The sequence below is a fragment of the Emys orbicularis genome, chromosome 1, assembly GCF_028017835.1.
Source record: "Emys orbicularis isolate rEmyOrb1 chromosome 1, rEmyOrb1.hap1, whole genome shotgun sequence".
NCBI classification, from domain to species: Eukaryota; Metazoa; Chordata; order Testudines; family Emydidae; genus Emys; species Emys orbicularis.
In genome coordinates, this window is record NC_088683.1 from 325,736,791 (window position 1) to 325,749,394 (window position 12,604).

Below are 12,604 nucleotides of genomic sequence, written 5' to 3' on the forward strand. Positions count from 1 at the left end.
GCTTGTTCTGTGACTGACTGAATCTTATCTGGCATTGTTTCCCACTAATTCATATCTTTTTGAAATTTGTACACATGCTCAAAATAAAGCAAATATTGGGATGCAGAGGGATACCTTTTTAAAACTGTGCCTTTAAATGATCACTATAGTTAGTCTAATGTTCAGCAGTAACATTTTGTGTACAGTTTGAATCATGTTTGTAAAGCTTGTTTTAAATTACATTTTAAAGTTCCCTTGTAAGTAAAAAGGTTTACAATCACTGTGCATAACTTCTGGCACCCTTCTATCTTTAATTTAACGGTTAATTTCAGGTAAATAAAAGTCCCGGAGGTGCCTGTCTCAGCCACTTTATGGACTTAGTTACATTTTTGGATTAAGGATCTAGACCCCAATTTACAAGTGTGGATTGACATTTTATACCTAGCTTTGATCCAGAAGTTGATCTCATTTTACCAAACCGGAGTGTCTGAACTTTTAGTTTTAATTTGCCATATTAGCACTGCCAGAAGTAACTATATTAACCATTTGTATAGAATATATAGTTATAAATGTCATTTGGCAACTTTAAGTGCCAATTACTATACTTTTAACACACTGATGTTATATTTTAAGATGTTAGAGGTCCAAAATTGTGCATAATATATAAGAATCTTATAAAATGGTGATTGGTTTGTGTTTTGTGCCCTCTTTCTGAGCCCTATCCTATTCCTATTTAACTCAATGATGAAACTTCAATTGACTTCACTGGTTGCAGGATTGGGCCCTCTTGACTCCATAATTGCCAAGACATATAGCAGAACTGCTTAACGTTTTCTCCAGAACTTCTTCATCCTGCTCCAGCTGTCAAATGGCGTCTTGCTTGATTTGAAAGATGTAAAATAAAACAGCGAGCAGCAGTTTCAAAATTACTGCTCACTGTTGCAGCTGTTGTTCCAATCAAAAACTACTAGAAAATCCTTTTGAATTAGTTATACTGAATTTGTAACAGTCTACTGCATAAAGCTGCAGCCGTTCCCTGGGGAAAGAATAAGTCTGACATGGAGGGAAATTATTAAAGTTGTAATATCCCATTTTTTTCAGTGAAAATAAAAAATGTAGCTCTTCAGTCTGGAGCTAATTTAAGAATTCCAATTTTTTCCCCCTTAAATTCAGCATGTGGGACTTTTTCCCCCCCTTAATGGAAGTAGTAGGCTGGAATTACACTGGAGCCGAAATAATCCTTATGTGTTTTTTCTTGTGAAGTCTGTTTTTTGTTTGTCATTACCCACTAAAAGGTTCAATTACTCTTTCTGATAGTGACCCTCTTTGGGTGGAATAGCACAGAAAGTCATGGACTGTGCAGCTTTCCTATTGTGAACTCTGTTTTACTAGCTATACTTCATCATTTTCTCAACAGAGGCATACGGTCTCACTGCTGGCCCCCATCCTCTTTTATTTGTAGAAAGTAATCCTTATCTAGTCAACACAAATGTATTCATGGTAAAATATTGCCCAAAATATTATTGCAAAGCCATATTATTATGGACCATAATTATACTTAACGTAAGTTATGAAGAGCATCAGGCAGAAACATCCTTGACAATAATAATCACAATTTTCAAAATTCTTCTTTACTTACTGACCTAAATGTTGTGCATTACAGCCGTATGCTGCTAAACAGCTGCTATTTTCCATTCAAGAGGAGGCTGCATTTCAGTTGTTGGTTAAAGTGATTCTTTCATATGTCAGTCTTCAATAACTCCTATAAAATATACTAGCGCAACGAAAAATCTTGTAGTCTGACTAAATGACTTACGTTGCTGTTAATGTGTGTCTCTCTATGCCACCCTTACAAAAACAAACAAAAAACCACTCCATTCATTATTCATATTGCTGATCAGTTACTCACAACGGACTACTCCTGTAAATAACTGTTCACCATGGAGCTCATAATCTGGTCCTTAGAGATCCTCAAGTAAAAGGTGCTATATCAAAAGTGAAATTAAAATATTTGTAATTTTCACAAGGAAACCCTTGTTTTTATCTTTTACAGGGTACTCCTGCAGGCTTGTTTCTCAGAATATGTCTCTCATCCTAGTGAATGAAGATTCGTTGGATGTAAGTAATTCTTTCCATGGAAGTTCTTGGTTCAGTCCTTTATTTGGGTTGCATTTGTTTTATTTCCTCATTCTGCTTCAGGAATAGTTTAAAATCAGAGCTCATTTTAGAAAGCTACCAGTCAGCAACTTTCAGCTACGTGAAAAAAGGCTGGGGTGTACTAAGCTGTGTTTCTGTGGTCTTTCATAATAGAGCTGTAGAATTATTTCACTAAACTATCAAAACATGGAGATCATGATCATTGGCTCATTATGTCAGTAGTTTTGCTTTTTACTTAGATACTGACTGCATTGATCTAGGTTGGATATTAGGAAAAACTATTTCACTAGGAGGGTGGTGAAGCACTGGAATGGGTTACCTAGGGAGGTGGTGGAATCTCCATCCTTAGAGGTTTGTAGGGCCTGGCTTGAGAAAGCCCTGGCTGGGATGATTTAGTTGGGAATTGGTCCTGCTTTGAGCAGGGGGTTGGACTAGGTGACCTCCTGAGGTCCCTTCCAACCCTAATCTTCTATGATTCTATGATTCAACAGATCAGTAGGAACAGGGCTGGGCTTTAAATAACATTTATTGTGCACACCTCAATTCCACTAGGAGTAGCCTTCCTGCTAAGGGAAAACAAGTTAATCAAAATGTTTCTTGTTCTCTTAAAGCTGTATCTGACGTTAGATGTTTTGGGCAACATCTAAGATGGTTGGAAATAGACCGGGCAAATACACATATGTAAATTCACTGTGTGGTGTATATAATTTTGAGATGTAAGCAACATTAAAAGAGCATTGTAGTTGTTCATGTCGTCAGTACTTGGCCCATGCATAGTGAATGGAATTTTCCTCCAGTAGTACCCGAATAATTTGTTATGTGCTGAGGTGATCCACAGATCTTGTCTCCTTATGAAATGATGATGCCTGTGCTTTCTCGCCAATTCCAAAAGCAGCTCACGTGTGGCTTGAACATCAGCATTGGTTCTTGCTATTGCCACACAGCTCATGAGAGCACCTCCAAAAGGAGCCAGCTGGGAGAGATGTACAGATCTCTAATAGAGACTATGTCTACACTTATGGTGGCGTGTAGAGTACATACACTGCATGCCCCCCAGTTTGAGTGTGAATAACAGTGTAGATGGAGAGGCACTGTTTAGGTGAGTAAAGACAGGACAGAGCCTTAGGGTATGTACCCTACATGGCTCTCTACACAACGAAGCAGTGCAGCCTATGTCTACTCTGCTATTTTTAGCAGTTTAATGTCCTGCCGGCAGCGAAAGTCTTTCCCTGCTGCCTCCCCCCTGCCCAAGCCTTTCACTGCTGCACGTTGCTACACTGCAGGGTGGATGCAGCCTGTTTTTCATTGTGGTGTATAGCTACATGTATCCTACATCATGGGCAATGGGTGAAGCTTCCCCTTGGGGAGGCTAGCCCCTTGCTGTGCCTCTTCCGGCCAAGGCCCCGGCCATGCCCACTGCTCTCAGCCCCCTCCACAGCCCCTGCTGGGGCGATGGGGGGGTTGAGAGTTCAGTTGGGGCCACAAGCGGGAGGCTGAGAGCTCAGCCCTGGCCGGGGTTGAGCTCTCAGCCCCAGCTGGGACCATGGCGGAGCTCTCGGCCCTGGCCAGAGCTCCGAGCCCAGAGCATCTTCCCCCATCCCCTCCCAGCTGGGCACTGCAGTGTTGGAGCTCCAAGCCTGGAGCCCCTCCCCTATTCTGCTCCTTCCCCTGTGGCTTCGCCCCTGTTCCACCCCCACTCCACCTCTTCCCCCCCGAAGCCCCGCCCCCTCACTCCTTTCCACCCCCCTCCTGCCCCTGCTGTGGCCCCGAGACCAGGAAAGCTCTGTGCCCCCGCCTTGGCCCTGGCAGGGAGCGAGGGCTCCCCCCATCCCTGGGGCCGTTGCAGAGGGAGATTTTTCTGGGGGCCCCCCAAATTGACCAGGGCCCCTGGGCATGGGCCTCTTAGGCCTGTGTGGTAATCTGCCACAGCTCCCCATTCTCCCCATTACACGCCGCCCATGTCCTACATGCTGCCAGGGTAGACAAAGCCAGAGAGATGGTCTCATTCCCTCCTACACTTTTATTGATTTGTAACTTTGGGAATGGGTAATTCATCCTGTCTGACTGCATGGCAGAGATGTGAAGCTTGCATTTGCTTGCGTGTACCAGAATAATTATTTGATTTCTGAGGGATTGGCAGGTAGGGTAAGGTGATTAGAAGAGGGAGACTTGTAGCAAAAAGGTCACCTTATCTGTCGCAGTTCTGCTGTTGCTATGTGGTTTATGTTATAATCCTCCTCCATCCATGTGACTGCATTGTGTTCAGGTCAGACTCGGTAAATCCTTTTATACAGCTGTGCCAACCTGTGGCCTAATGCTCCCTTACAGGGTACAAATAATTCCCACTGCTGACAAAGGATGAGGCCCCTGATGGAGAAAAGGCTTTGTCTGAATTCTGCTGTTGCTTCTGTTGATATCAGAGTGCATTATATTACCTTGTCATCACTAATATATGGGTTACAGGTATAAAGATCACATATGTTTTTATCATGTCTTCTGGTTACATTATCTTTTCTGGTAAAATATCTCTAGTGGGGAGCATTGTTAGGGGGTGTAATGTTTGAATCATCCTGTCTATACAAGAAAAAAGAATTTACATTGTTTTGATTTTATTTCTTTATTAAATCCATAGAATGTGCCCATTCTAGACTCAATGTACATATACAATTAATTATTTATATAGAGACAAACAGATTCAAATCAGCACAGTGTCAACCTATAAGACTCCCAGCCCATCAAAATTACAGACAAAACTCCTAGGCCCTTTGAGTACTCTGTTTCTTTTTCATTGGAAATAAACGGTTCACTGTCTCGGCTTTCCCATTGACTAACTGAAAATGATGACTGTAGAGGGATTGACGGCTGGGGTTCAATCCAGAGAAGGGAGGGGGGACACATCTGGAGGAAATAACAGTTGTATGCCTCCTTGATATAGGGTGTTTAGCCAGATTTGATAGTAAACTGTACAATCCAGGGTTGCGAGAAAGTCTTCAACGTTTTAACTTTTGTTTCTGAAAAAATCTTCAACCCTAGTGAGATAAAAGAGGTTTGGCTTTTTTCATTTTTTTTTTAAACTTCTGTGTTACTCTGAAGTAGTTACATGAACAATACAGAAATTTGGAAGTTGTTTATCTTAGAAACATGAGTCTCTAATTTCAAGCTTTTTAAGTATTCTGTATGCTAAAAGAAAAGTGATAAGACCATTAAAGTTTTTGTCATGCCTTTGGAAAGTAGTAAGAATGTTCATAGCTCCGTCTACAAGCCTGAAGGAGAAATGGGAGGAGTCACTGATGACTGGAGAGAGATGCATGTTTAGAATCAGCTGTCACTGGATTTGAAGAGGGCAGTGAGTGGAGTTCTTAACTATCACGGAAGTTGGCTTGCTAGCACCTAGAGACTTCTGGAAGGTAGACAGGGTATCTGATAATATGGTTCTTGATAAGATTGGCTAACAACTCTTTCACAGTGTTGAATTCACTAGGTGGCTGTTTCTCATTCTAATTGTTGTAAATCTGAAAACTACTGAACAATAATGCCAAGAAGTGATTAGTATGGTTCAGTATATGCATTAAGATGACTCAGCCTGTCTACAGCTGAACGAAATGTAGGTAACAAGTAACTGAATAGACTGAAGTAATGAAATTAGATAATTCTTCTGAAGTAAAATGTAAATTTTATCAAGAGTTGGTAAGTAGCACGAAAGAGAGAGGATTTGTGCTCACCTCAAAAAGTGCAGAAAACAGATCCCTTTGGATTCATCAGGATAAAATGTGCCATTGAATAAAACAGTTTATTCAAGTGGAAGCACAGAACCGTGATAAGCTGGATGATCCTGAAAATTACAACACAATATGGTCCCAGGAGAAAGTCCAGGATACAAACCATAACACATTTAAAACCACCTTCATCAAACAAGGACACTCCACCAGAGAAGTAGATTGCATCATGGAACAGGCTATCCAGATACCTCCAGAAAACCTGCTTCAATACCGGAAAAATAAACCCTCCAACCACACGCCCCTGGTTGTCACTTGACACCCCACGCCAGAACCCATGAGGGTCTCATTAAAAAGTGGTTTCCCCAGGAATTGAAATTAGGGGAGGTGTCCGAATTTACAGGGGTGTGTGTGTCAGGACCGATGAGATATATAAAAGAGATATGAATAAAGTAAATGTTTTGTTAGGATAATGCAGATTTAACATAAGGATAATGCAAGTTACACCAAAACACATAACAGGTCTAGATTTCTAAAAAAATATAAATTTAAAAAAAAATGTATTTAATTTAAATTGACTTTTGAAAAGTAAGCCATCATGGGATAAGAGGGAAGTCCTCTCATGGATCAGTAACTGGTTAAAAGATGGGAAACAAAGGGTAGGAATAAATTACCAGTTTTCAGAATGGAGAGAGATAAATAGTGGTATCCCTGAGGGGTTGGTACTGGGACCATTACTGTTCAACATACTCATAAGTGATCTGGAAAAATGGGTAAACAGTGAGGTGGCAAAATTTGCAGATGATACAAAACTATTCAAGATAGTTAAGTCCCAGGCAGACTGCGAAGAGTTACAAAGGGATCTCACAAAACTGGGTGTCTGGGCAACAAAAATGGCAGATGAAATTCAATGTTGATAAATGCAAAGTAATGCACATTGGAAAACAATCTCAACTATACATACAAAATGAAGGAGTCTGAATTAGCTGTTAACACTCAAGAAAGAGATCTTGGAGTCATTGTGGATAGTTCTCTGAAAACATCCACTCAATGTGCAGCGGCAGTCTATGATTCCCAACATTCTGTTTGCTTTTTTAAAAAGAACAGGAGTACTGTGGCACCTTAGAGACTAACAAATTTATTTGAGCATAAGCTTTCATGGGCTACAGCCCACTTCATTGGATGTAGCCCACGAAAGCTTATGCTCAAATAAATTTGTAGTCTCTAAAGTGCTACAAGTACTCCTGTTCTTTTTGCGGATACAGATTAACACGGCTGCTACTCTGAAACCTTTGCGTTTTTAAGAAAGGGATAGATAATAAGACAGAAAATATCATATTGCCTCTATATAAATCCATGGTACGTGTACACCTTGAATACTGTGTGCAGATCTGGTCACCCCATCCCCAAAAAGATATATTGGAAATGGAAAAGGTACAGAGATGGGCAACTAAAATGATTAGGGGTATGAAACAGGAGGAAAAATTAAAATGACTGGGAATTTTCAGCTTAGAAAAGAGACGACTAAGGGGGGATATGATAGAGGTCTATAAAATCTTGACTGGTGTGAAGAAAGTGAATAAGGAAATGCTATTTAATCCTTCACATAACACAAGAACTAGCTGTCACCCAATGAAATTAATAGGCAGCAGGTTTAAAAAAAAAAAAAAGGAAGTACTTCTTCACACAACATAAAGTCAACCCGTGGAACTCTTTGCCAGGGGATGCTGTGAAGACCAAAACTATAACAGGATTTAAAAAAGAACTAGATAAATTCCTGGAGAATAGGTCCATCAGTGGCTATTAGCCAGGATGGGGAGGGATGCAACACCATGCTCTGAGTGTCCCTAGCCTGTTTGCCAGAAGCTGGGAATGGGCAACAGGGGATGGATCACTTGATGATTATCTGTTCTGTTCATTCCCTCTGAAGCACCTGGCCTTGACCACTGTTGGAAGACAGGATACTGGGCTATATGGACCATTGGTCTGACCCAGTATGACCATTCTTATGTGAAAATTAATTATAATAATAAAAATGTTTGGTACAGAAACTCCCCAACATAATGACCTCTCAAGATAGCAACAATGTGAGATAACAACCTTGGCAAATAATGCTTTTTAAAAATCTTGGCCTACTAGGAAACATATTTATATAAGTTTCCATTCCCAGTCACAAATCTAGCATATTGGAGCAAAGTCACTAAAATATAGTCCAACAAGCAAATGTTTTTTTAACGTGCCCCTCACTTTTCCCTCCACTGCACCCCACTCACCGGGGTTGTGCTTGGTCAGTGGAGACTCAGAGTTCAGAGGTGCTTTCACGTGAGTTCACCTCCCAGGTGGGGGGCAAGAAGGCACCTTGCTCGTTCCTCCACTGCTCACTGTTCGCTCTGGCCACGGCTGTTCATTGTGCCACCGTTCACTCCACCACTCTGTTGCCAATGGCCCTGCGCCGTCACCTTCTGCTGCCACCTGCCACTGTGACCTCTGCTAGTTGGTCTCTTGAGGTTCCACCCAGCTCTCAGTGATTTCAGCTGAGCTCTCAGTGGGGAAACCTCGCTGCTAGTGCAGTCTGGGCCGTCTGTTCTACAGAAACACTGTCCCCACAGCAGACTAAGCACTTAGACCTGATTATCAGTGATTTCAGCTGCAGTGGTCACTTAACAGAACAAAAGACTATCTATGGAGCCTAATCAGCTCTGTCTTTAAACAGTGGAGAGGGACAGGTCCCTCTCTCTCTCTCTCTCTCTCTCTCTCTCTCTCTCTCTCTCTCTCTCTCTGCCCTCAATCAGCACAGGCTAAGTACAGTTCTACTGTCCTTTACTCATACAACAAGAACAACAACATTTCATTCTCCCCCACCCCACCCCACCTCACCCCACCCCGCATTCAAGTGATTTGTAACCCAACCCCAGCCAAAATCTATCACTTGGGCAACACAGCTCTGTTTGCTGGATACCTAGGTAGATTAGGTGTGAATGTAAATACAATCTGGTCCTGAAGACTTTCCCTCCAGCCCCCAGCTCATCACTAGCTGTCAGGGAGAGCTCATTTAGACTTTGCTTACAAATACATCATTTGAAATTATTAGGTTGGCCAACATCACCGAAATGAATGCACTGACATTGTCATAAAAAACAACACCCGTATAAGGAAGCTAGTCTATGTTCATACTTTTCAAATTTATTATACTTTCAGGTTTCAGAGTAGCAGCCGTGTTAGTCTGTATCCGCAAAAAGAACAGGAGTACTTGTGGCACCTTAGAGACTAACAAATTTATTTGAGCATAAGCTTTCGTGGGCTATAGCCCACTTCTTCGAATGCATAGAATGGAACATATATTGAGGAGATATATATACACATACAGAGAGCATGAAAAGGTGGGAGTTGTCTTACCAACTCTGAGAGGCCAATTAAGTAAGAGAAAAAAACTTTCAGATACACATTTTATCATACACTGTATATGCTTTTAAAGCGTGTATTAATGTTTCAATTTCAATTCAAATTTCCAAACTCACTAAATTGGCATGTTTCAGAGTAGCAGCCATGTTAGTCTGTATCTGCAAAAAGAACAGGAGTACTTGTGGCACCTTAGAGACTAACAAATGTATTTGAGCATAAGCTTTCGTGGGCCCACTTCATCGGATGCATAGAATGGAACATATAGTGAGGATATATATACATACAGAAAACATGAAAAGTGGGCGTTGCCCAACCAACTCTAAGAGGCTAATTAATTAAGATGTGCTATTGTCAGCAGGAGAAAAAAAACTTTTGTAGTGATAATCAAGATAGCCCATTTAAGATAGTTTGACGAGAAGCTGTGAGGATACTTAACATGGGGAAATAGATTCAATGTGTGTAATGGCTCAGCCATTCCCAGTATCTATTTAAGCCTAAGTTGATTGTATCTAGTTTGCATATTAATTCAAGTTTAGCAGTTTCTAGTTGGAGTCTGTTTTCGAAGCTTTTCTGTTGCAAAATTGCCACCTTTAAATCTGTTACTGAATGGCCAGAGAGGTTGAAGTGTTCTCCTACTGGTTTTTGAATGTTATGATTCCTGATGTCAGATTTGTGTGCATTTATTCTTTTGTGTAGAGACTGTCCGGTTTGGCCAATGTACATGGCAGAGGGGCATTGCTGGCACATGATGGCATATATCACATTGGTAGATGTGCAGGTGAACGAGCCCCTGATGGCATGGCTGATGTGATTGGGTCCTATTATGGTGTCACTTGAATAGATATGTGGACAGAGTTGGCATCGGGCTTTGTTGCAAGGATAGGTTCCTGGATTAGTGTTTTTGTTCTGTGGTGTGTGGTTGCTGGTGAGTATTTGCTTCAGGTTGGAGGGCTGTCTGTAAGCGAGGACAGGCCTGTCTCCCAAGATCTGGGAGAGTGAAGGATCATCTTTCAGGATAGGTTGTAGATCTTTGATGATGCGCTGGAGAGGTTTTAGTTGGGGGCTGAAGGTAATGGCTAGTGGCATTCTGTTATTTTCTTTGTTGGGCCTGTCTTGTAGTAGGTGACTTCTGGGTACTCTTCTGGCTCTGTCAATCTGTTTTTTCACTTCAGCAGGTGGGTATTGTAGTTTTAAGAATGCTTCATAGAGATCTTGTAGGTGTTTGTCTCTGTCTGAGGGATTGGAGCAAATGCGGTTATATCTTAGAGCTTGGCTGTTGACAATGGATTGTGTGGTGTGCCCTGGATGGAAGCTGGAGGCATGTAGGTAAGTATAGCAGTCAGTAGGTTTCCGGTATAGGGTGGTGTTAATGTGACCATCGCTTATTAGCACAGTAGTGTCAAGGAAATGGACCTCTTGTGTGGATTGGTCTAGGCTGAGGTTGATGGTGGGATGGAAATTATTGAAATCATGGTGGAATTACTCAAGGGCTTCTTTTCCATGGGTCCAGATGATGAAGCGCAAGTAGAGTAGGGGCGTTAGGGGATGAGAGCTAAGGAAGTGTTGTTCTAATTCAGCCATAAAAATGTTGGCATACTATGGGGCCATGTGGGTACCCATAGCAGTGCCGCTGACTTGAAGGTATATATTGTCCCCAAATGTGAAATAGTTGTGGGTGAGGACAAAGTCGCAAAGTTCACCAAACTGGGGGGGGAGGGGTGTTGGGGAAATTCGGGGGGGGGGTGTAGGGAAATCACTGGTTACAACCCATACTCAGTGGGGACCACATCCTGCAAGAAATCTTTCCTGAACCCCTTCTTCTGGCCTTCAGACAACCCCTAACCTTGCCAAGGTCATCATCAGAAGCACAGACAATAGACCAGGACACCTAAGTTCCCTCTAAACAGTGCGGCCGCGCAACAGACTATCAAGGGAGAGGCGCACCCAGCCCAGCCCAGCCCTGCTGGAGCTGCTGCAGCCAGGGAGAGACGGCTCCCCTAGCCCCGAGCTGCTGTGGCGAGAGAGGGCTGGGGGGAGTCGTCTCTCCCTGCCACAGCTCCTGGGCAGCCTGCACCCCAAACCCCTCATCCTCGGCCCCACCCCAGAGCCTTCACCCCCAGCTAGAGCCCTCACCCCCTGCACCCCAACCCTCTGCCCCACCCCTGAGCCCCCTCCTGCATCCAACCCACACCCCAATAACAAAATTTATTCTGCACATGGATGTAAAAAATTAGAGGGAACACTGCAGGACACACCAACTCAAAGCAGCACCAGCCCGTGCCATAACAACAGATGTGAAACTTGCAGACATATCTCCACTGCTATGATTAGCTATACCCCCCAAAACACAGCTTTCAAGATCAATGGCTCCTTCACAGACCTATCACAACATGGGGTGTACCTCATCCAGTGCACTAACTGCCCCAATAACTATGTGGGTGAAACCAGACAATTACTATGCTCTTGAATGAACTCACACAGAAAAATGATAAAAGACAAAAACACCATCTCACCCATGGGCGAACGTTTTCACAAACTGATCACTCCTCATCTGATCTTTCTGTCCTTGTCCTCAAAGGAAACCTGCACAACCCTTCCAAAAGATGAGCCTGGAGCTTAAATTCATAACTCTGCTAGACACCAAAAATCATGGACTTAATAAAGACACTGGATTTATGGCTCATTACAACACTCAATAACCCACTATAACCCTCCTTTGTCCTATGACAGTCAAGGTCTTAACTGCCCACTTCACCTTCAATGGTCTCTTGCAACATGTGTGAACTCCTTATCTATTCCGCCTTGTATTTAGCTGTGACACTTTGAGTACCTTTCCCAGACTTGAAGAAGAGCTCTGTGTAAGCTCAAAAGCATGTCTCTTTCACCAACAGAAGTTGGTCCAATAAAAAGATATTACCTCACCTACCTTGTTCTGAAAATTAACCATTTTCAATGCTGTTGTCCTCAGTGAAACATAAACGTAATGATAATTAAAGGCCTCTGTCCCAAGTCTTCTAGCAGCTCTTCATCAGCAGCTTTATTGAAGAGCAGTCTCTGTTCATTTTTAAAAAATGGCTGTGGCAATGCTATAAACAACTTGAAAGACTTGAGCTTGTTGAGAAAGTTTCAGACTTCTTTTAATGTCGCCTGCAATGTGTCACAAAACCAGCAATTTAAAAGGAATGGCTGAAACACTTCATCCTGGAAGGACAGACCGATTTAAACTTATGGGCCCACTGCTGAGTGCTGCAAGTGAAGAAATGTGGGGGAGGAGGAAGAATTAAAAGAATCAACATTCATGCAGAATAGTTGGTCAGGCATGAGACTGTTACCAAATAATGGCTATAAGA

General features: G+C 42.4%; 1 protein-coding gene across 1 annotated transcript in view; it reads left to right on the plus strand.

The window, feature by feature from the left end:
• ATP8A2 (ATPase phospholipid transporting 8A2) overlaps positions 1-12,604 on the plus strand; it is a 549,272-nt gene that overhangs the window by 123,543 nt on the left and 413,125 nt on the right. The window contains exon 24 of the mRNA XM_065423317.1: positions 2,033-2,097. Coding sequence (XP_065279389.1) covers positions 2,033-2,097 — 65 coding nt within the window. The remainder of the gene's footprint in view (positions 1-2,032; positions 2,098-12,604) is intronic.